Below are 25,792 nucleotides of genomic sequence, written 5' to 3'. Positions count from 1 at the left end.
GCAGTGCTTTGTGGTCATATTATTTCTCTTCCTTACACTCTCGGCTGTCTCTTGTTTATGCGGACGCTCCAGATGTGTTCAATCAAACGGCAAACATCAACACTGAAGACGTCTCGTCTTTCTCCATACTCAATTTAACGACGAAGCACCGTCACCGCTATGCAATATGTCTAGCAAAATAATGCGTCGCATCTCATGAGATGAGAAGGTGAGCATTATGGAATGGCGGAGTTTTGTGACCTTTGGCCGAAGCTTTAACACTTCTAACGGTGTAGCCGTTCGAGAGACCAGCGGACTGGATGTACGTGCGGCGACAACATCAGAACACGAGGAAACAGTGACCAGCAGCTTGTGTATGTTGATATCTATCTGTCTATCTCTCCTCTTACTCACGACAGTGCTGATGGTCTCAGTTCGATGGCCCTCACGATATGTGAAGTATATATGCCATAGCTGGCCTTTCGTGTCCATTCTACATGGTCTGCATCAAACTTCGGTGAGCTACCCTCTTTGACTCAGAGCCGCTAAAGAGATCGAGGCCATTTTGGTTTTTAGGAAGGCAAGGGTTGAGATGGGCAAGAATATTCACACGCGGAACTATCTGATATCGCCTGACTGCTATCGCGCTAGCCATAATCTGAGACGGCGACAGGTTCAGCGCGCTTTCAACCTTTCGGCAGGGCGGTTATTTTGTGTCACACGCAGGCAACCCCGTTCCAACATCATCACAGAGAGAATTCCCACTTACAGTGGTACCGGACCCTACATATGAGTTCAGGGACATTAGACAAGTCCCGTCGGGTAACCTCTTACTGATGGTGTTTGCGCCGTTCCCCTTTGGATGGTGGCGGCCCCGCCTTCCAGTGACTAAACTGATCTTCAAGATCTTACGTCCTCTTGCCATCATTCTTTTCGGCATGAGTTCCTTTTGTTGGGACTGTCATGGAAGTTCCCTGAACCAGTAGAAAGGAGGTGCGTCCTCTATTCTAAGAGTGCGACAATCAAATTTCTCCTAGAACGACAAAACCATCGGCTCGTGATGCGCCGAAGTTCTCGAAGTGTCTCCTCCCAATGCGTTGGTTCTAGATATCCCTGGACGACTGAAAGTTGGCTCCTCAATAAGGCCATATGGGACGTTCGATACGTGTCTAGTGTTCTATAAATCATTGTAACGCTATAATATGGATCACAGGAAGAGGTTACCTCTGGGTCGGGACAAGCATACAAACATCCACGTATAGGCCATAATACGCATTGACGCATCGACGCACACGTGCCAATCGGTGAGCAGTCGTAATCCTCTGTTGCTTTCACCGTGGCACAATCCAAAAAATACCTTTATATAAGCCCCAGGCTCATTGTGGAGGCAATGTTGTGATTTGGGACAGCTTCTGGATTCAATATCACTCCAGCCCCCCATGCGCACCGTCTTCAATTTGCATAATGTTGTGCTGCTTCGGATCTTGCGTCGTTTCCCGATGCTCCCTTATGTCGCGCACAAAGGAACAGCCAGCTTTGATCTCAGATCACCGATATTCGGCTTCGGCGAGTTGACAGGTTGGTCACGAGTACGCCAAGCACTATGGGTATAGCCAGCAGCCAGATGAAGTCCACAAATCATATCCGAACTTCGCGCCGAATGTCGGAAATCAAATGCCACTGGGATTTCCTTCTCGATGAGTAGACTGTCGTTATCTGCTACATATATGGCCTGACCCACTTACGTCAAGGGTACGTTCAGCGTCAGACAGGCGTCTCGTGCACCGCGTGTGCGAACATTGACAGTAAGGGATTTCACAATGTTTTGAATCGTTGATCACGTATTGTGTACAGCATGCGCAGCAGATTTAGGACCACTCATCGGCGCGTGGGCTTATCCACTACATATAACGTCTGTAGCTATAGGCACTCCCTCAGGCAGGCGGCACAATGTCTGACTACTACCTACTCACGCAAAACAATGTTTGGCTTCTAAACGAGCAAATGACGAACGTTCATGACGGGCTCTCCCTCGAATGGGCTCTCACCACGGTACGTCTTTTTCTTATATTGTCATGTCGAGTACTCAAATGAATACTGCGTCTCCCTCATCGAATGCCTAGCCGAATTTGAGAGTACCTGTTGAGCTAATACCTTATCAGAGCAGCGATAGCTCGTTCCAAGAAAGAGCTCTCGTGTACTTCTCCAGCCGAGGAAGTCAAGGCATACCACTCCTCGATCTGTCGAAGTTGGATAATGCAGATGACCCCGCATTTTCGGCGGAAAGTATAGGGACACCAGGCAAAGTACAAAAGGTCCAGATACGGTTCATTGTACGTGAGTATCATGTAAGATCTCCAGACAAAATGGTGACCCTCTTCGAGCCGACCGGCTGTGTCGACATATGTTCAACATATGTGCCCCGTCAAGTTACCATCAAAACTAGGACGAATGTGGTCACCACAAAGAGACTAGCGGAGTTCGTGCAGAAGGAGATACGTGAAGTCTACGAGGTAGTTTCAACGATGTCAATCTCTGGCTGTGTACTCATCAATGATGCCTGTAGCGATTCGCCGTCAGCAACGGATCGGAGAAAATACTGGGAGAGCAGAGAATCAAGTTGGTTGACATTTTCCTGGTCGGGATCAAGCTGGTGTCAAAGGGTAGTATAGAGCCCATCCTGGAGTATGAGCCTCGAAGCTCACGTTAGATACTTTCCCGATATACCCAATGGGTTCTCGACCCGTTGCACGGGCTCCCAAGAATCGTGCACTGACTCTGGTTCTCGGATAAATCCAAACCTGGTTCAGGTAATGCCTTGATGGCTCTGAAGCATAAACCGAACATCCTGGAAAATACAGAGACCGAACTTAAGTAAATCTGAACAGACCATAACCCGACGCTATCGGATGTATGTACTACCTGCGTAACGATCGGATCTTGACCTCCAACGGGAGATCTCGGCGCCACCCATTGGCAAGCGCCAGATCGAGCTGCTGCTGGTTCGCGAACATAAACACTTCACTTATAACTTATAAGTACCTGCTGCCTTCCCCCAATGAGTAGCGACACTGTACCAGTAAACACTCCCGCCGACGCGCAATCCATTCCGACCATATTTGACCCCACGACTTGCACGCGCAAAGGTCTATGCCCTGTTACGATCCTTCGGAACGAGGCGGACGATCCGCTGCAAAGCCATTCGCTCTACTACGAGCAGCATGGAACAGGGCCGGAGAAGATTTTATTCATCATGGGGTGCGTGGCACGACGCGCTGTACATACTCAAGCAACGCGTGGTCTCATAGCCATGTAGCTTGAACGGCTCGTCCTTCTCGTGGCTTCCGCAGGTAGACTACTTCGGGCGGAAGCCAGAGTACTCGGTGCTTGTATTTGACAACAGAGGGGTTGGGAACAGCGACGCGCCTCGAGGTCCTTACTCGTGAGTCACGGTCAGTCTCGCAGGACGTTTCACTGGTCGTGTAATGTTGTATAGGACAAGCGCAATGGCCGACGACGTTGTCGCGCTACTAGACTACGTCGGGTGGACCTCCGAGCGTGACATGCATGTTGTCGGAGTCTCTCTCGGTGGTATGATCGCATTAGGCAAGTATCCTGGCTTTAATGCGTGCGCCTGGCTTATGCGCTCTGACAGAACTCGCTACTAAGATACCCGAGCGTATCATCTCTCTCACTCTCGCTGTAACCAGAGCAAAGCGAACAGTATGGACAGCGCTACCACCTGTGAGTCGCCGTCACTATCAAGGTCCAGAATATATCGGACTAAAGCGAGTCAGCTCAAAGGCAGCACGTCGCTCATCAGGTACAGTCTGCTGATTAGCTGGGCCGAAGATGACAGTCTGCTGACATAGCTGGAGACTGCTGACGATGACTGACCCGGAGACGAAGATCCCTGTTATCCTGGATATGGTATTCCCCCAGTCATGGCTGAACGCTCCGGCGTCAGGCGATCCTGAGGGCCGGACAAACCGTGAAGTACAAACAGTAGTCAGTGCGAGGTACATATCATCAGTCCAGTGCTTATATGCGTCTGTTGTAGGAGTACCGCAAACGCATAGAGTTGACGCGGCCACAGAAGCCGGTGGGCGCGATCTCGCAGATGATCGCTGGCCTGACACACAGCGTGTCTCCGGAGCGTCTGCGCACGATCGCTGCGTCGATTCCGAAGGTGCTGATCGTGACGGGCGACCAGGATAACCTCATCAACCCGAGCAACAGCTTGTATATGAAAGAGCACATGCCGGAGGCAGAGTTGGTACAGTGGAAGAACACGGGTCATGGCTTTCAAGTGCAGTATCGAGATAGGTTCCATGAGTTGTTGGAACGTGTCGTGCGGGAAGGACGGGAGAGGTTTGCGAAGAGCAGGGAAGGCCAGGCTAACGTAGATTGATTACCAATGTATGTAGCATACCGCTAAGATAGACCCAGTGGACTATAGCGTGCCATATGGATAATGACCACATGCCTCAGGCGAATGCTGTAAGAAAACGGACCCACGTCAGAGCAATGAGCCGCGTTCGCTTGAAAGGGTAGACAGAACACGCACCTCTAGCACGGCACTTCGCGAAAGTCCACCACATTATCGTTCCCGCACTACTTCTCTCAGGTCCGCTCTGATTTCCGTAGGCACGCCCTTGTAAGATGCTTTCGTCAATGGAGGCTCAATGCGGATATTGGATGGGTAATCTGCGCCTGCGGCCTCCTTCCGCTTCAGCAGGACCTCGATGAGACTCGGTGATCGCACGTCCGAGCGCACGGGCTCAGGAAGCGGTTTGACCCTGACGACCTGCTCCTGCGCTAGCTGATTTCGGGGAAGAATACGAACCAGTCGCACTAGGGTGGGGCGCATGGTGTTTTCTGGTTATATCCGTGAGTCCATTGACAGTAAAAGTAGACAGGTGTATGACTTGCAAGTATTTACCCGTATATGCTGCAGGACGATGCAAACAGAATACGGGCGCTTGCTGCCGGGCAAAATGGTGTCAGTTATGTAAGCAGATAAGATAAGATGTTAGCGCTCGTCGTGAGGATAGTTCTTACTACCATCATGATCGAAGGGCTTCCTTGTACTTATTGTATTTCGTACGCTATAACCCGTCGCACATGTTTTCGGGCTTGACGGGCTTGATGGGGTTTGATACACATATAAACGAGCTGTGTGGGCTGTACGTTCCCATACCACTCCCCGATTGTTGTTCCCATCTGAGCATCACCGTCCACGGAGGTGCAACTTCTTGGTGAGTGTAACATGCAGCAGGCTGTTGATCTCCACTCATGGCAGTAACTCGGAAAAAGAATACAGCAATCGGTACACTAGGCTGCTGCGCGGCGACACACCCTGTCTCATGGTCGCGCCATTCCCAACGGAGATATGGCTTGACATCTTCGGCCGCCTGGCTATGGAACGCGAATATGACACGCTCTCGAGATGTCGAGCGCTATGCAGGGATTTCCGGGATATCAGTCAGAGGTTTCTATCATGGCCTGTGGTTCTCAAGAACACAGAAGACGTTGCATGCATCAAGGTGGACGAGGTGCAAGGCTGGTTGGGGCCACTGACCGTCATCGTCGAGGGAGGGAAATCCGAAGACGGACGCTGGAAGCCGATTCCACACCTCGCGACGTTCGCGTCGAGACTGAGCGCCAGGTGGACCCACGTCAGGCTCCTGCAGATCGCGAACGCTACATTGCGAGCGCAGGGCCCAGATGGCGACGCGGTCTTCCGCGACCTGTCCCGTACTACCTGGATCACACAACTGTGGCTTCACGACATCACGTTTCCTACAATCCTGACATTTGGTCGCCTCATCTGCGCCCTCCCGGGCCTCAAGCTTCTCTATCTCCAGGCTATAGAGATCGGGAAGCATCCTTTTGATGCTCAGACCTTTTCCGACTTCCGGTTGCTTCCAAGCAGCAAGCTAGAGAAGCTGATCCTGTATGAGCACCTACCCAGTAATCTGGGGCCGAGATCTGTTGCGAGGCCCGCCTTCGTTGAGCTGCTTGAATTCGTCTCTGCTGTCAGTAACCGCGTACCCACGCCGTCCATTCACGATCCCCCCAAACTTCGTCCTTGGGGTGCGGTCCGCACACTCGAACTCTGTGATGTCACCTTCCCTACTGTAAGCACCTTTACCCGGCTCATATGTGCACTTCCTGCGCTTGAAACCCTTCGGTGCATCGGACCATGCACGTTTCTGAGACACAGTCTTGGTTCGAAGAGCGTCTCTAAGCACCCTCTTCTGCCATCGAAGTTCACGGTTGTCTACCTGGATCTCGACTTCAGCTTCCGTTCCGAGCCTCGATCTGTGGCAGACTTCGTCGACTTCTTCGCCGACACTGGCGCTAGTGACCGCCTGCGAAGCATCACTGCTACCCTGTCTCCTTCCTTCTGCATGATGAGGCAATCAGATGTAGTCCTAAATGCACTGGTTAGGCATGTTGGGCAGTCGCTACGCCATCTTTCCCTCAACTCGGCGTCGCCTTACGGTGTAGTGGAGGATGAGACCACGGTCATACGTCCAAATCCCCATGGCGGTGCGTCTCATGCTGTTATATTGTCCGATCGCTTGTTTATTCGCGTTCATGCCAGTGTATGAACACTTCGACGTTTCCAAGAACGACCATCTCGAACATGTGGAACTTTCAATCGAGGTCAACTTCGAAAACGAGTCGCACTTATGTGCTCCCGTGTTAGAAGTCTTGTCTCGCATCACGTCGACGTGCATGTCTCGCATAGATGTGGTGTTCTCCCCCTATCGAACAGATAGCGACGGATACGACGTAAACCTAGCGCAGTTGATGGTGGAGCTCCCTCAAATGGACGCGGCGCTCTCCCTTCCAGTCTTCGACAGCCTCACGAACGTCTTCATATCCATGGATACTCTGTACGAGCCGCCCGGAGACGGAGTAGAATTGGCTGAAGAGCTGAGGTTATGCTTACCGAAGCTCAACGAGCGGGGTATTCTGGGGTGCGTGACCTCATACACCTTGTGTTTCTTGCCGTCATAACTCAGCACTGCGTTTACGTTTAGTATTGCGCTGAATGGCATCAGGTGATAATGTATAGGATCTTACGGAATGACAGATTGACTGACGAGTTGCTTGTGTCCAGGGTCGGTTTCTACAGGGATCATGAAACTAATGGCGGAGACTATCTCGGAAGCGCAAAGCGCAAGAACGACGCCGTCGAAAATGTAACCAATGAAGATGTAAAGCCGCTGAACGACCACGGCACTCGTGCAGAGTTATGCGCCAAGTCTGACGAGCTTGTCGAAAACTCAAGCCTGTCGTAGATCAATCAGCACGGCCCCACGCACTGCTGTACACAAGTCCCAGGAGCGCTCGAAGTCACATACAAAGACCATACAAATGTTCATTCAGCCTGAGTGTATTTCTGGAACCCCACCGAAAGACACGGTAGGATGCGGTTGTGCATTTCATGCATATGACTGAGGCGGGAGATTAACACGCCTACTTTTGCTAATAAGCTGCAATGCGAGGTGACTTATACGCAGGTCAGGCTTTCATTTTCTGCTGGCCACTTCTCCTGGAGACAAGGAACAGTGATTAGCGTTCAAGCTGTCTTGTCGCAATATTGCTATGTATACGCTATGGGACTCCACAGCTGCCTAGTCATCCTTTCCTCCATTTCGTTTGTGTGTATATTATCATACCTTGTATACAGCGACTTCATACGACACGTCAAAGCTGGACAGATTACATAGATTGAAGACTGCGTGTGTCGGGTGTGTGTCGGCGCGTCCGCAGCGAGTATTGTAAATTCGCGTGTCACGTGCAATACGCGTCGTCGCAATGTGGGCGCTTATTCACGACGCGCCCACTTACGGCGAACTATCAGGACGCTACTGCAACCGATATGCCTCCCAAGAATGCGTCGGGCTCTTCCACAGGACGCAGCAGGAAAAGGAAAACGGACGCGCAAACAGAGAGCTCTGAGGAACCTCCAATATCCGACGATGTGAACTCACCACCTCCCGCCAAAAAGCCACGGGGGCCAAAGTCCGCGAAAGGGAAAGGCAATGAAAGCACTGTGTTACCAGTGAATTGGCCCGAATACTTTGACTATGTATGGTCAACTCTCATACTCTTTCCACATTATCACTGAGGCAATCCCTTCGTTTTACAGTTGTTCAAGGTAAGCGGTAGACGTTCTCAGGAGGCGTTGAGTGTTCAATAAAGCCCTTCTGGCTACGATATGTAAGATTTTCAAGGTATGTGCGTGATAAACTGAGGTACTTTCTCATTGCTTTAATCATGATGGTGGGCAGGCACTCAATACAGTTCTCGCATTCTGCGCGTCACGTAAAAACTTCGCTATCACGTTTCCAGTTGTGCGGCAATCTGTCGAAGGGTTACTGAAACAGTGGGTGTCTATACATCCTTTTGAACTTACGAGTTTGATCTCTTGTTTTGCAGACCGCTTGATTTGGCAAAGGTGGCTGAACTGAAGTGGGTCACGCCTCTGCAGCGAGTGATTCACTATCAAGTTGACACACGCACCTTGCAGGGCCTTACTTCCGGATGTTGTCAAATTTGCCTACATACCTAAAGCGGAGCTGCGCATACACAGCGATTCCCAGGAACGGCGCCACCGCTCTCCTGACTATGCAGCTTTTAGTAACGCCGCGGCACCTAGCTCGAGCTTGTCAGGAGGTGCAGATGAAGACGAACATGTTCTTGTGCTTGACCTTGTCGAGAATGCAAGGGGAAAGAAGAGCTCAAACCCGGGGTATGCAAATCCTTTCTGGGGCACTGTTCTATCTAATGGGCGCGGATTTCCCGTGCTTTAGTTTTATATATGCACTCCCTCCAGCGTTGACGCCAGAAGCAACCAGGAAGCTCATAAATAAGAGAAACGAACGTTTTATCCAGGCTGTAAACGAGTACGTATTCTCCCTGTTTAGCGTTGTCCAGGGCATCGTCCTAATCCTTTTACACGGAATTAGACTTCTCGAAGCTACCTCTAAGCACGAAGATCCAGCATCGCTCTTACGGGAAGCTGCCCGTGATCACATCCCAGTCAATCCTAATGTCAGGATATCCACGGATCCTGCTCAGTCTGACTCGAAAGGGAACGAGCGACGAATCCCTGAGCCTGCCGACCGTCCAACAATAGACGCAGTTATTGAAGAGATTCACAGTCAGGAATGGTATCAAGATCAGATCGTCGACAGAAGGATCGTCGAAGCGAAGGACGGTGATATAGGTCAGCAACTTCACGTTGTAGGTTTACTAAGCTGATGTACTACTAGATTATCTGGAGCCAGCCCTATCAAAGACGATTGCGCAGGCACTTCAAAGCTCACGTAATATCACTTCTCTATACACGCATCAGGTTATGGCCATTTCTGCGCTCTCGCAGGGGAAGAACGTCATAGTATCCACTAGCACGGCGTCAGGCAAAAGTGTGATTTACCAGGTACGTCGCGCCCAATCGATTCACATATGCAGTTTGTTGACCTCCCATAGGTCCCTCTGTTGCGCTTCTTGGAAGAAGATCCACACTCGACGGCAATGTTTATATATCCTACGAAAGTATGTCGTGCTCTTGCTGGCCGCAAGAAGAGGATCTATCTCACGCCCTGTGCTTTCTGCACAGGCCCTTGCTCAAGATCAGAAGCTTGCTTTAGAACAACTTCTATACTCGTGCCCGGGCCTTGAGAACGTCAAAGTATGTCTTGAGAAAGCGAATGCACTTGCCTGCTACTGAAAACAATCTGATAGGTATCTACATACGATGGAGATACCCCGCAGGAGCTGCGAGCTGGCACGCCTACTTTCCTTATCCGAGGCGAGCCATTATCTCATCATCGCCCACAGGAGTACGCGAAACTGCTTCAGTGATATTCACCAACTTCGTGGGTAACAATCGCAGCCCGCCATCAGAATACTTGCTCATTCTTCTTCAGGACATGCTGCACGCTTCCATTCTTCCCCACGAAGATCTATGGCGGCGGTAAAGCTATCGTAATTGATTGGATTATACACAGGCTCAATCCACTTCCAGTTTTCTGAAGAATCTGAAGCTTGTCGCGGTAGATGAGCTTCATTACTACTCTAATGTGTTCGGAAGGTAGGTACCTTGCACGATCTACACCTTCTGGCTTCTGTTGATGCCTTCTTTAGCCACGTGGCTCAAGTCATGAGACGGTTCCGGAGAGTGTGCGCTGCTGTGGGCAGTGCGTCTTCAGTCTGTCGGCACGCAAGTGGATTCTCACACTCGTCTGATAGACAGTAGATCCCGGTTCGTGTCATGCAGTGCGACAATTGCAAAGCCGAAACAGCACATGGTGGACATTTTCGGTATCGAGGTAAGATTCAACACACTGTTCGCATGCAACCTCTGATCTCTTGTCCTAGGACGTGGTAGAAGTTACGGAAGATGGTGCTCCGTCGGGGCGCAAAGACTACTTGATCTGGAATGCACCCTTATTAGATCCTATGGATGCAAGCTCTGGTAGACGGAGCTCTATGTCGGAAGCGACTCGCCTGATGAGGTTCCTCATGGCAAGAGGAATCCGTGTTATCTTATTTTGCAAGGTAGACGACCATTCATTTCACTCAATGTAATCTACTGACAGCTTTGTAGATACGCAAGGTTTGCGAGCTAGTGAGGAGGGCGTCTTAAAGTCGACGTTGCAATTGCTCAATCGTTGTACAGGCAATGAAGGCACTAAGGGCGGAGCTCACCGCCGACGGGCGTCTCGATATCCTTGATAGGGTTATGGCGTATCGTGGAGGTATGTGTGAATTAATTGTCGCCGCAGCATGTTTGAAATTGATTCCTCATAGGCTATTCACAACATGTACGTTATCGCTTGCTAATACTCTCGCATATATGCATGTGCTTGCTTCTCAGGATCGCCGGAAGATAGAGAAGGAAGCATTCTCTGGGAACCTACTTGGGATTGTCGCTACCAATGCCCTGGAACTTGGTGTGGATATAGGTGTTCTGGATGCAGTCATCATGCTTGGATTTCCAATAGGAGGAATCGCGAGTTTTGTAAGTCCAGTTCCCCAGGCCGTCACGGATAGTATGAGCTCATGTGGTATTTAGCGACAACAAGCTGGTAGAGCAGGACGGCGTGCGCGTGACGCTCTGGCGGTTTTCGTTGCCGAATCCTACCCCATTGATCAACACTTCGTAAACAATCCCAGCGAGCTATTTGACAAGCCGATGAAAGACTTAATCATCGAGCTGGATAGTAAAGTCATCATAGAGGCACACCTGCAGTGTGCGGCACATGAAATGCCTGTGACCCTCGAGGACGAGAAGTACTTTGGTCCAACCTTGAAGGACCTATGCGAGACAAGCCTTATTCGGGATGAGGACGGCTGGTGCGTTCAGATTCCTGCCTGTTCAAGGCAGACGATGATCAATCTCGTGGGGACAGGTATCACACACACCCAAAATTCTTGCCATTTCCAGCGAAGCACATCAGTCTTCGCGGTGCAGAAGAAGAGAAATACAGTGTGATCGACGTTACGAAGGTCGACAACCCAGGAGGCCAAGCCTTTATCTTAGAGGAAGTAGAAATCTCTCGGGCTCTATTCGAGATCTATGAGGGCGGAATTGTGAGTTGTTATCGGCATTCGTACTTTTCAAAGTGCTTCATGTTACAACGTGTGCAGTTCATACACCAAGGCCTGACTTTCATTGTACGTATGGTTCTGTACGCCAAAGTGGTGCCGGTCAGACTTTCTTGTATTAGGTTAAAGAAGTCAGCCACGACTCGAAGACAGCGAAGCTCGTGCGTACTGACGTGAATTGGATCACCCAACCACGGTACGTGCAGGAGTCATTCGTTCTACGGAGCACTGACCCTACGTCATGAATTATAAAGCGACTTCACCAACATTGATGCTGTCCAGACATATCGCATACGGGAGATCAAAGGCTCCCCTTTTCGTGCCTTCTACGGCCGTGTTGAGTTGAAGACTGTCGTGTATGGTGAGCTGCTCTTCCTGAACCCCCTCAAGCGTCTTCTCATTCGACGTCAGGATATTTCAAAATCCGGTAAGCGCATCGCTTTGACGTTTGACGTTCCCGTATGCGAGTATGAAACTCAATTTCAGGAACAAAGCAATTATTGATGCAGTCGACCTTGACACTCCTCCCTGGGAGCGGGAAAGCACGGGCATGTGGATGGACGTCCCGAAACCCATCCTCGAATTAATGCGCGATTCCGGGATCAACCCAGCCGAGGCTATTCATGCTGCTGAGCATGCATTCCTGAACCGCTTTGCGCTGGCGATGGACCTAAAGACAGAATGCAAGGTGGCTGAGAAGGAGTACAAAACGAAAGCGTCTCAGAGAAAGCGACCGGCTAGGTGAGTGCACATGCCTACACGATGTGGCGCGAGCTCATGGGCATAATAGGTTAATCTTCTACGAGCCAACTGGCAAGGGCGAAGGGATAGCGGTGAAGGCATTCGATCATGGTGAGCCACTGTCGTCATAGTCCCGATGTCTTATCTGACGATAGTCTTCCAGTGTCGGATATCCTTCGTGATGCCCACGACGCCGTCGAGTCATGTCAGTGTGAAGAGGGGTGTGCAGCATGTCAGTCAGCCACTACTATCTGGAGTACTTTTGTTGATTTTGGGGACATAGGTATCGATAGCCTCTCGTGTAAGGAAGGCAACCTGGTCTCTTCCAAGACAGGTGCCCTGATTGTGCTCAAAGCAATCCTCGGCCATCCCATTGATGTCGACCTGATTCCCGAATACCCTCCGGAGATTAGCAACCTACCCAGCACTGTTGTGCAAGCTCCCGCGGTCCGCACTGCTCCTGGCGTAGAAGTTGAAGAAGCATGAGTATGAGTGAAGTCCGATGATATCATATGGTCAAATGGTGTAAGGAGCGGACAGGCTCTACGACAGTGGATCGAAATCTCCCCAATCGTCCTTCGTAAGCTGCTTCGTCGTGCCGCTACTTTGCCAGCTTGGTTGCGATGGTCGTGACGGCACCAGCGGTGACGAGAACATTGGTGGCGTCGACAAGCTCGTCAATGGTGGCGTCGACATGGTGATGGGCGGGGTAGCCGTCAGCGAAATGTTGTAGTTAGGAGCGGGACTCTGTGTTGTGGTGGCCGGCATTGATGGCTGTATTTGTGGTGTTATAAAGCTAGATGTAGAAAAGGGCGCTGCGTGCGGTGACGATATTGGCGGCGGTGAGAATGAAGCCGCGCTGAAGGAAGTTGAGGGTATCGGAGTTGCGCCCAAACGCCGTGCAGACGGATTGAGAATGCTTTTCGAGGCCGCACGTATGGTGGTGCTAGGTCTAGGCGGCGATGGCATCGACTGCGTCTGCTGAAATGCAGGTGCTGGTGGCGGAGAAATTGTGGGGCTTTGCATTGGAGGCGTCTGGCCAGGTGTAAGTAGAGCATGAGCACAATAGACATAAGACCTACTGCTGGGCTACTTGTGAATATACTGCCCCAGACGTCATCTTCCCAGTTCTTCGAGCTGTCAATGACCGTATCGGCCTTGACGGTTGCCACATTGCCTCCGGCAGACCCGTTCGTGACCAGACTCTCGAAGTCGACGCCACCATCTACGTTGACTCCGTTCGCGCCATGCGCTGCTGTCGCCGAACGGTCTTCGATCCGTTGCGAATCTCGTAGATATTGGTCGTGCTCGCGCTCGACGCGATCACCCAACTTACGTATCACCTCCATGAAGCGTTTGAACTGCGAGACAGTGAGCACTGTGTGTCGCCCACTTAGTATGCACCTGTACGATAGAACGTTCGCACCTACAAGGGCCCATAGACATTGCCCATAATTGTGGCAAGACGAGGGTAGCTACAGCTTCACGGTCGACCTTCATGCCCGTGGCTTCTTGCACGGCGAGCGTTGCCATCTACAGAAAAATCGAATGAGGATGAGCGTGGATTGAGGCACCTTGTTGATGTACCGTGACGGCAGGCTCTTTTGTCCTGATCTTCGATAGCAATGGTACAAGCTTCTGAGTCAGACTTGTCTGTACAAGCCATTTGTCAACGTGGTGCATTTGCAAACCTATGTCGATACTGACCTGGTCTAGCGTCTTCACCATGGCAAGGAATGTGACCAGAGTTGCCACCTTTACTGATAATACACGAGTCTTCGTAAAGACGAGCTGAACACAGGACTTGCGTTAGCTTCGCTCATTGAAGCACTTGAGTGGGGACACTCACGGCAACGCGAGGGAATAATACACCTTGTACTTCAGCGTAATCGATCGTTTCGCATAGGTCGGGAACGGCCTTCAAGGCACGTTCTTGGACCTGCACCCACGTGTTAAATTTCAGTCCTTGCCGATGCGCTTCATAACGCTCACAATGGCGTGTTCCGATTCCAGCGCGTTATACACAAGAGGAAGCACGTCTGTATTCAAAGGTATTCAGCACACGGGGCATTTTCCACTGGTGTAAACACGCACGTTCCCGGAAAACGACCTTCTCGGTCTTGTCCTGCAGCATCTGCAGGTTGTCGAGGAGAGTCAGCATGTTCTGTGGCGGTTCCTTAATTACAAACAGCGGCTTGAGGCTCGGAAGTACGAGCGTCGCGAATTGACTCGACGATAAAATCTGCGAAATAACAAAGATATTGGGCAAAATATACGGTAGTAGCTGGGTATCCTTCATCTGTCATCGGGTACCTTGATCAGTATCCGCGTACTACTCAGGATGTCAGAGTTATGTGAGAAACCAACCTCCTCGAGGAGCGATGGCAAGATCTTGCGTATCCGCAAGCCTTCGCTGAAACGGCCAAGCACGCTCGTCAGCCCCTTCATAAACGAGATCTTCTCCTCGCGCGACTTGGCGGCAAAGTTGGAGCGATCGAGGAAGTTGAGCGTTGAGATCGGGAGTGACGAGAAGAAGGCGTGGGCTGGAAGGTCACCAGGAGCGGGCCGCTCATGCGGATGCCGCGTGACGAGCGTGTTGAGCAGTACTAGTATGTCCAGTCAAATTTGTCCGCAATCACGTATCAGTGTCGCAATGACATACCGCGTAGATCCGAGTCGAGCCGCTCCATGGCAGGAATAGGCTTGCCCGCATGCTCGCGGACTGCGCCGAGGCTGCCGTGCGTCTTGAACGGCGGATTGCCTTTGGAGTGCACGGCATACATGAGGCAGCCCAACGAGTACATGTCCGATGCGGGGTCGAGCATCTCGTCCAGAGCGTACTCCGGCGCTGTGACGCGCAGCGATGAGCAGGAGATACGAACAACATCAACGAGTATGACCGTGAACGCACCCATGTAGTCGAAAGAACGCTGTGTATATGGCGAGACTCGTCCATCAAAGGTGGGAAATTCCCATTTTGTGGGTGCGCCGCTGGGCCCAGCGAGCGCGATGGTAAGGCCGAGCCCAGAGATTTTCCAATCTCCCTGAGTCGATTATGTTCAGTATACATGCGCAAACTGTATGGTCGGACCCACAGCATTATTAATCAAGATAGCTTCCGGTGTGAGATTCGTGTGGATCGTGCGCGCAGAGGTGTGCAAAAACGCCAGGCCTTTGCAAACCTGCAGGATTCCCTTTTGGATCTGGACGGTTCGTGGTCAGTATATGCAGGCATGACAGCCCTTTGGGTGTTAAGTACCGACTTCGACTTCGTCTAGCTCGACGAGCGGCGTGTACTGGAAAGAACCAGGTATAGAGAGGTGCAGGGAGGATATGATGGGCTCGGTCGCGAATATAAGTTCATTCCGGGTCTCCTCAAGCGGCTCAACCATCTCTGACAGTAATGATTGGTCATGCATTTTGCTCAATGTACGCCTCGTGCACTATCACACTCACCGAGGATGCAAGGATGCCGCAAGCGGCCCAGCGCGGATGCCTAGCAGACAGCATATGGGCACTCGGCACGTCGCGGGCATCGCGGACACGCTCACCTCAGACTTGAGCACCTCTATTGTGCGCTCCTTCGACACCGGTCCCATGCGTTCCATCTCCTGGCTGCGCTTGTCCGCACTCCATACCGACACGCGTTTCCCAGTGACCTTGTGCGTTGCAGACTGTACACGCCAAGGCCCGACGTTGAATGGCGGCGCATGCGCAGCCGCGGCAGGCAGAGCAGCACTCGAGGAGCTTGACGGACCGGGCGTCGACGTCCTACTGCCGATGGCGGAACCCCCGATATTGTAGTTCTGCGATATGTTTGTACGCGCGAAGAGTGCGGTCGCTGCGGCAAACATGGCGGTGTCTCCGGCGAAAGAGAGAGCAGCAGAGCAATAGTGTACACAGAAATAATTGTGAAGCCAGAAAGCGCCCCCCAGGCGCCGGGCGGAAGTGCCAAGCTTAGGATATCGCAGCAAATATACTACATAATTGTCGCTCAAATATGATATTCGTCAAATGTTCTGCACCAAAACATTGTACCATTAAATATAAAAACTGAAGAGTATCTGTACACGAATCACGCTGGATTACTATCAACACCCATCGCGCGGATATTCCTCAAATATGGGCTTTTGTATCCACCACCCATCGCGCGGATATTCCTCAAATATGGGCTTTTGTATCCACCACTCGTCGTATGCCATTTCTGAGATATAGGCCATCAACTGTTAATCACATATCTGAGGAATATCCGTGTCGTAAATGCTAACAGTTACCCGCAGTGTAATTGGTAAATACACCTCAGTCATCATATTTATAGGTACAATGTTTGGTGCAGAAATCTCATAGCCTATATTCGAGCGACAAATATGTAGTATACATGCTGGGCTCTTGTACGCGCATTTATTTATGGCTTTCTTTCGATATTTGGATTGTGACTATTGTTTCCTACACCTCATTGGACACCCGGACAATATTCGGAGAGGGATATCCATATATGGTCAGCAACTCAGACTAACTCGGACTACGTGCTACAGGACATTGGGTTTGTAGAATCAACTCCTCGTAGGCAATTACTGTCTCACTATTGGTCGGATATGGTTAAAAGCCCAACTGACACAGTTAGCCGGCATTTTCACCATTGGTTTCGTAGTATCTCAGTCGCTGAACAGACGCTCGTGTCGTCCAGCCCCCACAAAGCCCCGGTGAGCGCGATTGAACTTGTATCAGAACCTTGGCAGATCCGAAGCCCGGAGGGCATTGCTCTCTCTCGACCCGTAAGCGCCCAATGCAGCAGAATGTAGATTGAGGATCCTTCTCGCTGACCCACAGAAGTCTGAAGGAGTTATTGCGAGCTGCTGGATCGTCGGTGGACATCAAGAGCTACTCAGGATTGGCCTCACCTTACGGGAGCACTCTTGCCTGGACAGTCGGAACACGAGTCAAATGCTCAGCGCTCAGCGCTCTTAGTGAAGCGCTAGCTCAGGCTCGGGGACACGACAACCCCGAGTTGTCCAATCCCGGCCTTGTCCCGACGTGTCATTGCATTCAGAATATCAAACAGCAGTTGCCGACCGAACGAACCTATCACGCTCGTAATTCAATGTGCCATGTACATCGAGCGCTGTTCCGAGTCCTCCCATATGTCGCAGATGAATCCCTGTTTGTGAATGAACTTGTCACGAGCCAGATGACCCTACTGAACTTACCTTTGTCCATTCTAGATGACGAGGTGTGTCTAGCGCGACGCCGTATCGCGTCCCATGCCCGACATGAGAGGATTACGTGACTGAAGATTCATGTCTGATCTTTGAAAAACTTGCGCGCTCAAAGGTGCTACCTCTAGATCGTAGCAAGAGTAGAGAATGTTGGAGCAGTCGCATCCGTTCTCCCACACTGCCCTCCCCTCGCTCCTCGAAACCCGAACTTGTCATCGATCTCGTTACGGAAGCGAAACTTCGAAGAAATCAGGCAAGACAGCGTCTATAGCCGAGTATCACACTGTCAGCGCGAGACCCGTAAAACGCGGAGGTGAACGTGATAAAAAGTCGTAACATTTCATGCCGGGCACGTCTGTCGTCATGAAAGATTATGAAGACGCTCACCGCCACGACCAGCATACAACGGTCGCCGATATCGCTCTCAATTCTCATCGCTGGACGATCCCATTTTACGACCCCTCTTCACCACTACGACTTGACGACCTTCTTTGTCCGTCATTTTCTTTCTTTTCCGAACACTGATCCACTGACAGGTCTCCCCTGAGCAGCGTTCTTCTAATCAGTTCTGCCCACCATGAAGTCTATCTCTATGAGCAGCCCTCTGCTTTTCTTGCTGGTCCTTTGCTTGTCCACATTCGGTCTTGTTTCTGCAGCTCCGCTGAGGTGGGTGTTTCCTGGGAGCTAATGCCTCAACAACAGACGTTGAGTGATTTGATGTGTTACAGGGAGTACGAGTACTGGGCGCGCTCAGACCCGTATGCTGAGGCATACTACAAGGCTAGAGAGTGGGCCGAGTATCCGACGTTCGCGGTGCGAGCCTCAAACCCTGCGCCGCCGGCCAAACCGCCAACTCTCAACTTCAAATGGAGTAAGAATGCTGAGGACAATCTGAAGTCGCAGACAGCAGAAGAATTTCATGGACAGGACCCGAAGACAGCCCAAGAAAACATAGTGAAGGATTACTGGCAGCGTACAGCCGCTGTCGCGCACGCCACCACCGCCAAGATCATGTCAGTTTTATTTTATATTTTGATGGGACCCATCCTGAGTGCTTATATTTTTTTAGCCGAGCTGCACACAAGGGTGGAACCGACCCCACTGAGCCTGACCACATCACTGTCGGGTTCAAGGATGCGAAGAAAAACGAGTTTAGTGGATATGCGTACCATGTGTACACGGGCCGCACGTAAATTAGTAACAGATCGTGAGGCTTGTCGATGTCGTGGTCAAGTTTAGCCATTCTGGAAATGCACCCTCTTTTGCATCATATCATTAGGTTGGAATATGAACATCAGGTAATGTGCCAGGGCTCTACTGAGAATGAGATACCCTCATATGTTCATTCAATGACATTCAAGCGTAAGCTCACCTCCAACAGATCAGAATACCGCCGAGAACATCAACTGCCACGATCGTGAAGACAGCAGGCCGAGAATTCACCTTGGTCCATGTTGTGCTCCGGCGTATTAGTCGATTGTCCAGCCATTAGCAGAAGGCAACAATGTTCCGGGATTTGGAAAGTAGCGGCACTCACAGTACGGATGCGACGGGGATTTCGAGCAGATTCGGCGTCTATGTTTCGCGGTTTGAGTCGATCAGTAACCCAATTTTTTGTAAACGCACCTTTCGGACGAACACGAACACGAATCCCTCGAGTATCCATAACACTGAAAGTCAGCGGATATATTCAAGGACGGTCTGAAAGCTACTTTTCGAGACGTGTCGATTCCGATAAGGACGAGCTGCTCCAGCTTGATTTTTTGCTCTCCGAAAACCCTGTTCACACCGGCATTAAGGGCTAATGTCTGAAACACATCAATCGCTCATATTGATCATTTCCGCACTTGAAGGTAAATGCCCCACTGATCCGGTCACCATGATTTGGTCACGTCATGAATCAATCCTAAGTACGTGGTGTCATCATATCTTCTAGACGGCATAAAATGCCCTGGAGGATCGTTCTTAGAAACAACGGCTTACCATAGTTACCAAGTGCAGGGGCTGGACGATGACTACCACATAACATCTATGCCATAATATCAAATGTGCACGCGACCACGCCGGCTGTATGAGAGAAGCCGTGCGTGAATTAGGGAAAGCTCACTATCGGCTTGCGCAGACGAGCGGCTCGCGCCGGGTGCCTACATGAGCTCTAGGAGGCAGATTATGTCTTGCCTATGCACATTGCGTTATAGCAACAGCGCCGACGTTGCCACACCATGAAACTGCTCACAAATAACTTAACAAGCGCATCAGACGTGGAACGAAAGTGCCTCAGAGAATGATGAACGACCCTTTTCACCGTGTCAGCGCGCAGACTTTGTTTTCGATCCTGGACATCGAAAGTGCTGGAAATAAGTGCCGTACCGGAAACAACCGCTATCCTTGCCCTTTTGCACCGCGGGCGGAGGCCGTTGTCCAGAGCTTGGACATGTCCCGAACACCGTCTGACAGGGGGTGTTATTGGTTGATATCACCATTGCATGCTTGCCAATCAAGGTGCAATACCCGCAGTCTGGGCACACCCTCCGAAAACATTATTCCTACCGTAAAGTGTCCAGGCTTCGGACAACGGGCCATGCCCGCTGTGCAGACCAGCGAGATCAGATTGTCTCGTTAAAACTCAGTCAGTGGGTCGGAACAAGCCCGCACAATAGCCTAGTAAAGCCGCGAAAGCGGACACCATTACAATAAGTCGTCATGATGTACTGATTTCGGGAACAGCATATTGTCAAAATTTAGCGAGCACAAGTGAAGCATACAGCACATAAAAATTGTTTGCCCAGAATGAACAGACGGAAGTATTGGCTACTAGAACAGGATAGTGCTGCAATTAATAAGGTTTGAACCATCTACGGAAATGTCCGGGCCGCAGTGGCAAGTTCTGAGTCCCCTCAAGCGCCGGCGCGGAATACCACAGAGTACTAAGTATTGACCTGGATGTCACTTTTAACCTGTGCACTAGGTTATTCCCTCCCGCGCATAGCCCTCCGAGATTAGGCATATGCACGTCGATCAATGCAGTACATCCCACGTACGTCCCTTACTTACCAGGCGAGTGTGCAATGTGCTGTGCTCATCAAGCGTTGCTTCGACCCCGCGTCTATCGTATATCATCCCTGTATACAGATGCATGCCTAATTAGATGGACCAACCGGTGCTACTTCTGCCATCCTAAGCACGTGGCGAAGTGCGTCTACAACGATATCGCATCCCGTTCCTAGTTGGATATAGGGAGATAGATGTGACCTAAGGTTCGTGTGCTAGTCTGCGGTGAACTTGCATGCTGAAGAGGGCTACCTTTATATTGTGACGAGAGCGGTAAAAGTTGAGACGCACTCGTACTTCTTAAACCGACCCACTCGAAGCCCGAATTTCACCATTAAGCTTTCCATGTAAGTAGGGCTTCGGGGATGTCAGCGACGCGGCCAGAAGCGGTCAATTTGTATGGTCGCAGGAGTTCAAGGACCACACGATCAGAGTCGAAACTAGGCGATATCTTACAGAATGCCGAGGTGAAAATATTCTAACACTTGATGTCGGGCAGGGTTGCGAGCGCCGCCTCGGGACGCCCATAGCTACAGCGAGTATAAAACCACCATCGTGTCTGTTCCAAAGCCGTATCGCTGGACGATCCCATTTACGACTTCCCTCTACGACTACGACTTGACGCCTTTTGTTGTATGTCCCTTTCTCTTTTCCGAACACCGATTCACTGACAGTTCTGCGCTGACCAGTGTGCTTCGAATCACTTCCGCTCATCATGAAGTCTATCTCTTCCGGCAACCCTCTCCTTTTCCTGCTGTTCCTATGCTTGGCCGCATGTGGACTTGTCTCTGCGGCTCCGCTGAGGTGAGCAGTTCTCGGACACTCAAGGGTTATAACAATGAGTGTTGAGGGCGTTTGTCATAATACAGCGATTACGAATATTGGGGACGCTCGGACCCGTATGCTGAGGCGTACCACAAGGCAAGAGAGTGGGCCGAGCACCCAACGTTTGCAGCGCGAGCGTCAAGGCCTGCACAGCCTGCCCAACGACCGAATCTCAGCATCTGGTGGAGTCGCAATGCTCGGAACGATCTGACGTCGCAGACATCTGCCGAATGGGGAGGGCACCAACCACAGGCGTACCAGGAGGCATTGGTGAGGCAGTACTGGGCGAGAACCCCCGCGGTCGCGCACGCTACTGGTGCCAAAATCATGTCAGTTCCACTGCATCTTGTGATTCTGATCTGCCCCACCCTGATTGTTCATTCTCCGTAGCCGGGCTGCACACAAGGGTGGAACCAACCCCAGGGAGCCTGACCACATCACTGTTGGATTCAAGGATGCTAACGGTGATGAGATCAATGACCACGCGTACCATGTGTACACGGGCCGCCAGTAAGGTGGTGGAAGGTGTCAATGTCGTAGTCCTTTTTTGCCATTCTGGCAATGCACATTCCTTTTTGCATCATATCATCAGGCTTGAATAGGAAATGTGGGGGATGCGCCAGGGCTATGTGAGGATAGGCTCGTCGCCCATATGTGTCCAAGCATGAGCTCGCCCTTAACAGATCAATTACCTACCATAAGTGCTATCGAGTTTTAAGCATGCCATTTGCTCAGTCACATCGGCATTACTACGAGCATGTAAATGAGCGGGCCGTCCGAGTTGCTTCGCTGTTCGAATCATGAAATATGGCAGGCCGATCATTCACGGTCCATTTTGTGTCCGGGCATGTTAGTCGAGTGTTGAGCCGCATTCGGAAGGCAACTATTTTCCGGTATCAGAGAGGTATTGTTATACTGCCCACCGAGCTGGTTCGTCAAACATTGATTGAGCTGCGATGGTAGGAGTAAGTGGAGCACTGATCGACGGGGCAGAGGCGGGTAGTGGCGGGCGGCGGGCCGACGCGTCTAGCGACCTCCGTCGGGCGTCTTGCAAGCCGGCGCTACATCCGAAGCAGCGCTCTAACCATGACGGCCAGCAGCGCAATAAGTAGCGCGCATGCGCATCTTGCGTTAAGACGCTCATCTATCGCACGCATCCCTGGAGCTGACTACTCACCATCGCTTGCAAGCATTGAGCTACAAATCTGAGCGGAATAATGGCGATCGCTTTGCCACCTACACCCATAGCAGCGAATGCTAGCCATGAAGAGAGTGATGAGCATGCGGAGGAGCATGCTCCTTTGATTGCGGAAACCGATCAGGCGAGTGATGTCGGACGTGCTCCTCCCAAGGCGGATCCGGAACATCGCTATGGAGACAACGCCTCACTTCCTATCGCATTTGTGAGTAGTACTCACAGCCTACTGTATTTGCTTCTGGAGTTATCACGAGCATAGGGCGCAGCAGTTGTACGTAGCGCACGGCACGAATAACGATACTGATGTTGAAGAATGCCGTTAATAGCTGATCTTGTTATTAACCTGGGCAATCGTATTTGCGAGCAACCCTTTTGCTCTCGGCTGGTTTTTTTACCACCCAGTCTTGCAAACTGCCTCTCTTCTGGCCTTCACTTATGGTAAGACTGCTTGGACATTTAGTGAAGGCAATTTGCGCTCAAGTTCATTGGTAGGTATCGTGACACTGCAGCCTACTGCACACGCGGACACGAAAGCGGCTGGACTCTCGCGACATCAGCGCGCCATGCTGCTACTCGGGTTCCCTGCCATTACGTTTGGCGTGTTTGCGATGTGGCTGAACAAGACAGTGCATGGCGCAGCACATGCGACCACCTGGCATGGTGTGAGTCGAACAATCCAACGCCCTTCATGGATCCAGGCTAACGTCACTGTGGTTGCTCCATAGGTGTTCGGGTATATGACTATAAGCTGGATGGTAATCCAGGTTTTGATTGGCGGTGGGAGTGTATGGTTCGACGGTCGTCTTCTCGGTGGCAGTTCTCGGGCCAAACGTGCATGGAAATATCACCGGTGAGCCTCTCCTCCTCTCCTTTTGGCCGCTGGCTCACGTGCATTACAGGCTGTCCGGCTACTTGCTGTTCCCGATGCTGCTCTTCACCATCCATCTTGCCGGGTCCTGGTCTGACTGGGTCACGATGAGCAGCTTGTATGCTATCAGAGTGGTTGCATACGATATCGCACCGCTTGTGCTATTCGCAGCCATCCTGTCTCGTGTCAGGTATGTCCAAGCATGATACCACTGGCAAACGTCTGATGAGGGATATGGCACTGGTTTCAGGTTGTCGAAAATGAAGATACTTTGATGGCGAGGTGAACACCCCTGGGATATTATCTCGCACAAGGGCGCACCACCGATGTCCCGTACAAACGAAATTTATTCCGCTCCATGCGCTCCTAAATATCGTATCGAATTACCTCTTCACTGTGTAACGCAAAGTCGGAAGGATGTGCATCCACCTGTTGTATTTGTATATGGCTTTACCCTATCATGTATTGCCAGTTTGATCTCGCTGAGGAGTGGCCTTGAGGACAGTCGTTCCCAGGCGGATCGGAAACTCGGGTTCATATATATACATATCACATATCGCTGCTAGCCTTCTCACAACAAACCTTCTACGTCCATCCCTGCTCTACCTCCTGATCCCCTCTACTCCTCAAGTCTCCACGTAAGGAACAATTGTTACTGTTGTTACCCATAATCATCAACGGCCATTTTGCTGGTAGACATCAAGTCTACCGACGTATGATAAGCCAGACACCAAGGTCCATCTGCATCAAGGATACGCCACAAATGGGCCGCCTTGCACTGCGCCTTGTTGCAATGTGATGTGAGATTGTATCCAGAAACAGCGAACGAAGGGTTGTAGGATCTAACACGCGGACTTCAACAATGGAACGCGTCTCTCAGCCACGGATGGTCCAGCAGCTCCGACGCCGATGGCCTGTCTCTGTAGTCGAGATGCAGGCACTCGCGGATAAACGCCGCGGCAGGCGCGATCTCGTTCTCGGGCAGGATGTTGTAGTTCGCCAGCGCTTCTTCGATGCTGACGGGAGACAGGTCGGGGATCGCGCGTACGCTCCCTGCACGCCGTGTCAGCTCCTGGTACTCAACGTGCGATCAGAAGCGCCACGCACCAACACCGTCGAGGTATTCGTCGCGCAGCGCAGCGTGGTCGAGCATGGCGGTGCCGAACCACTCGCTTGTGAACTCAAGCATTTTCGCGAGGTGGTCTTCCTCGAGACGCCAATGCTCGGTTGCTTCCGGGTGGAAGAGCCACCGGCCCGCGAGCAACTCAAACGTCTGCGCCCACCACAACGTCAGCAATCTACAGACGAGACATGAGGCAGTCGCAGCGTACAATACAGCCGACAGCCCAGATGTCGAGCATGGGCCCAAAGTCCGAGCGCAGGATGACCTCGGGCGCACGGAGCGGGTAGGCGCTGAACTCGTCTGTCGTCGGCTGCTTGCCCGCCCACTGCCCCTGCCCGAGGTCTGCAAGCACGCAGCGCATCAGCTCGGCGTCGAACGCGTTCATCTCGGGCGAGAAGTCGGTCGGGATAGGTTGCGCGCGGAGCAGCGGATGGCGCTCCCCGTTCACCTCAAACTCCCCTTCGATCGCTGGCGGCTCGGCGAGATACTTCTCTACCTTCTCTGTGTCCGCGCCGACGGTGAAGAGGATGTTGTCAGGTTTCACATCTGCCCGCGCGCCAATCAACTGTCAGCGTTGTCCGTGACGGCGCCATAGGCGCCTACCTGTGTGCACAATGCCGCTGTCGTGTAGGTACGACAGCGCCTCGACGACCATGCTTATGACGTTCCGCACAATGTGTATAGGCAGGGCCTGCTTGGGATGGCTGCGGCGGAACGAGGAGATGTCTGACCCGAGCAGGTTCATGACAATGCACAGGTGCGGGCCTTGCACGCCCTGCTCCTCAAAGTGATCCCGGAGGAGCGGGAGACAGTCAACTTCTTCGCGCGCGGTAACAGTTTCTAGGAACTCCAGCTCGCGCATCTGGCCGGCCTTGTGTCTTCGCGTGCCATCCACGGTGAGAATCTTGGCGGCCATGTACTTGAACCCTGGTCTGGGTGACAGTCGCATCGATGGACGGTACATAAACTAATGGGAACGCACTCGTCGGTGTTTTTGGACACCAACCAGACTGAGGAGTAGACACCAGATCCGAGCTTCCTCAGGACTGTGTAGCGGCCATTATTAAGAGCAAGACCAGGCCACGCAGGGAAGTAATTGAAGTCAAAGGGTGCGGGCGTAGACATGGCACGAGTTCGGAGCCAGCAAGTAGAAGATGAGA

The 25,792-nt window shown here is 51.6% G+C and overlaps 10 protein-coding genes across 10 annotated transcripts; 7 read left to right on the top strand and 3 right to left on the bottom strand.

Annotated features, from left to right (window-relative positions):
* Window positions 1–1,929: 1,929 nt before the first annotated feature.
* POSPLADRAFT_1160319 (hypothetical protein) lies at window positions 1,930–2,689 on the top strand (the record flags this gene model as incomplete). Its single annotated transcript, XM_024487528.1, has 3 exons — window positions 1,930–2,031; window positions 2,142–2,492; window positions 2,546–2,689. 3 exons carry the CDS (start codon window positions 1,930–1,932, stop codon window positions 2,687–2,689), a joined length of 597 nt encoding a protein of 198 aa, XP_024333041.1.
* A 348-nt stretch (window positions 2,690–3,037) lies between these two features.
* On the top strand, window positions 3,038–4,390 carry POSPLADRAFT_1050769 (hypothetical protein; the record flags this gene model as incomplete). Its single annotated transcript, XM_024480062.1, has 7 exons — window positions 3,038–3,237; window positions 3,296–3,421; window positions 3,476–3,589; window positions 3,692–3,802; window positions 3,852–3,987; window positions 4,040–4,325; window positions 4,386–4,390. 7 exons carry the CDS (start codon window positions 3,038–3,040, stop codon window positions 4,388–4,390), a joined length of 978 nt encoding a protein of 325 aa, XP_024333040.1.
* A 189-nt stretch (window positions 4,391–4,579) lies between these two features.
* On the bottom strand, window positions 4,580–4,849 carry POSPLADRAFT_1160564 (hypothetical protein; the record flags this gene model as incomplete). Its single annotated transcript, XM_024487565.1, has 1 exon — window positions 4,580–4,849. The coding sequence occupies one exon, from the start codon at window positions 4,847–4,849 to the stop codon at window positions 4,580–4,582; it is 270 nt and encodes an 89-aa protein (XP_024333039.1).
* A 496-nt stretch (window positions 4,850–5,345) lies between these two features.
* On the top strand, window positions 5,346–7,008 carry POSPLADRAFT_1160343 (hypothetical protein; the record flags this gene model as incomplete). The annotated part of the gene is made up of 2 exons (XM_024487532.1): window positions 5,346–6,534; window positions 6,590–7,008. 2 exons carry the CDS (start codon window positions 5,346–5,348, stop codon window positions 7,006–7,008), a joined length of 1,608 nt encoding a protein of 535 aa, XP_024333038.1.
* An 868-nt stretch (window positions 7,009–7,876) lies between these two features.
* POSPLADRAFT_1050768 (hypothetical protein) lies at window positions 7,877–12,837 on the top strand (the record flags this gene model as incomplete). Its single annotated transcript, XM_024480061.1, has 27 exons — window positions 7,877–8,086; window positions 8,232–8,235; window positions 8,350–8,383; window positions 8,811–8,903; window positions 8,967–9,226; window positions 9,273–9,439; window positions 9,490–9,555; window positions 9,620–9,691; window positions 9,745–9,787; window positions 9,841–9,878; window positions 9,930–9,976; window positions 10,028–10,093; window positions 10,147–10,199; window positions 10,252–10,331; window positions 10,381–10,560; window positions 10,610–10,630; window positions 10,682–10,777; window positions 10,880–11,023; window positions 11,078–11,358; window positions 11,415–11,595; window positions 11,653–11,679; window positions 11,733–11,806; window positions 11,865–11,971; window positions 12,105–12,351; window positions 12,401–12,462; window positions 12,515–12,583; window positions 12,635–12,837. The coding sequence occupies 27 exons, from the start codon at window positions 7,877–7,879 to the stop codon at window positions 12,835–12,837; spliced, it is 2,925 nt and encodes a 974-aa protein (XP_024333037.1).
* Window positions 12,838–12,839: 2 nt separating this feature from the next.
* On the bottom strand, window positions 12,840–16,205 carry POSPLADRAFT_1175298 (hypothetical protein; the record flags this gene model as incomplete). Its single annotated transcript, XM_024488340.1, has 15 exons — window positions 12,840–13,386; window positions 13,434–13,729; window positions 13,782–13,884; window positions 13,939–14,004; window positions 14,059–14,142; window positions 14,201–14,290; window positions 14,344–14,390; window positions 14,446–14,650; window positions 14,719–14,957; window positions 15,014–15,199; window positions 15,263–15,395; window positions 15,447–15,554; window positions 15,615–15,745; window positions 15,808–15,847; window positions 15,903–16,205. 15 exons carry the CDS (start codon window positions 16,203–16,205, stop codon window positions 12,895–12,897), a joined length of 2,523 nt encoding a protein of 840 aa, XP_024333036.1. The 3' UTR covers window positions 12,840–12,894.
* A 1,939-nt stretch (window positions 16,206–18,144) lies between these two features.
* POSPLADRAFT_1050766 (hypothetical protein) lies at window positions 18,145–18,760 on the top strand (the record flags this gene model as incomplete). Its single annotated transcript, XM_024480060.1, has 3 exons — window positions 18,145–18,233; window positions 18,296–18,580; window positions 18,637–18,760. 3 exons carry the CDS (start codon window positions 18,145–18,147, stop codon window positions 18,758–18,760), a joined length of 498 nt encoding a protein of 165 aa, XP_024333035.1.
* Window positions 18,761–21,333: 2,573 nt separating this feature from the next.
* On the top strand, window positions 21,334–21,957 carry POSPLADRAFT_1037540 (hypothetical protein; the record flags this gene model as incomplete). The annotated part of the gene is made up of 3 exons (XM_024477230.1): window positions 21,334–21,422; window positions 21,488–21,772; window positions 21,834–21,957. The coding sequence occupies 3 exons, from the start codon at window positions 21,334–21,336 to the stop codon at window positions 21,955–21,957; spliced, it is 498 nt and encodes a 165-aa protein (XP_024333034.1).
* Window positions 21,958–22,660: 703 nt separating this feature from the next.
* POSPLADRAFT_1037539 (hypothetical protein) lies at window positions 22,661–23,715 on the top strand (the record flags this gene model as incomplete). The annotated part of the gene is made up of 5 exons (XM_024477229.1): window positions 22,661–22,846; window positions 22,968–23,079; window positions 23,134–23,303; window positions 23,367–23,491; window positions 23,541–23,715. The coding sequence occupies 5 exons, from the start codon at window positions 22,661–22,663 to the stop codon at window positions 23,713–23,715; spliced, it is 768 nt and encodes a 255-aa protein (XP_024333033.1).
* Window positions 23,716–24,365: 650 nt separating this feature from the next.
* POSPLADRAFT_1050765 (hypothetical protein) lies at window positions 24,366–25,757 on the bottom strand (the record flags this gene model as incomplete). Its single annotated transcript, XM_024480059.1, has 5 exons — window positions 24,366–24,562; window positions 24,617–24,782; window positions 24,841–25,178; window positions 25,236–25,564; window positions 25,615–25,757. 5 exons carry the CDS (start codon window positions 25,755–25,757, stop codon window positions 24,366–24,368), a joined length of 1,173 nt encoding a protein of 390 aa, XP_024333032.1.
* Between the last annotated feature and the right edge of the window lie 35 nt (window positions 25,758–25,792).

The sequence above is a fragment of the Postia placenta genome (genome assembly GCF_002117355.1).
Source record: "Postia placenta MAD-698-R-SB12 unplaced genomic scaffold POSPLAscaffold_24, whole genome shotgun sequence".
Classification (NCBI taxonomy): Eukaryota; Fungi; Basidiomycota; class Agaricomycetes; order Polyporales; family Adustoporiaceae; genus Rhodonia; species Rhodonia placenta.
The sequence above is the reverse complement of the archived record's forward strand: the minus strand, read 5'-3'. Positions and strand labels throughout refer to the sequence as shown.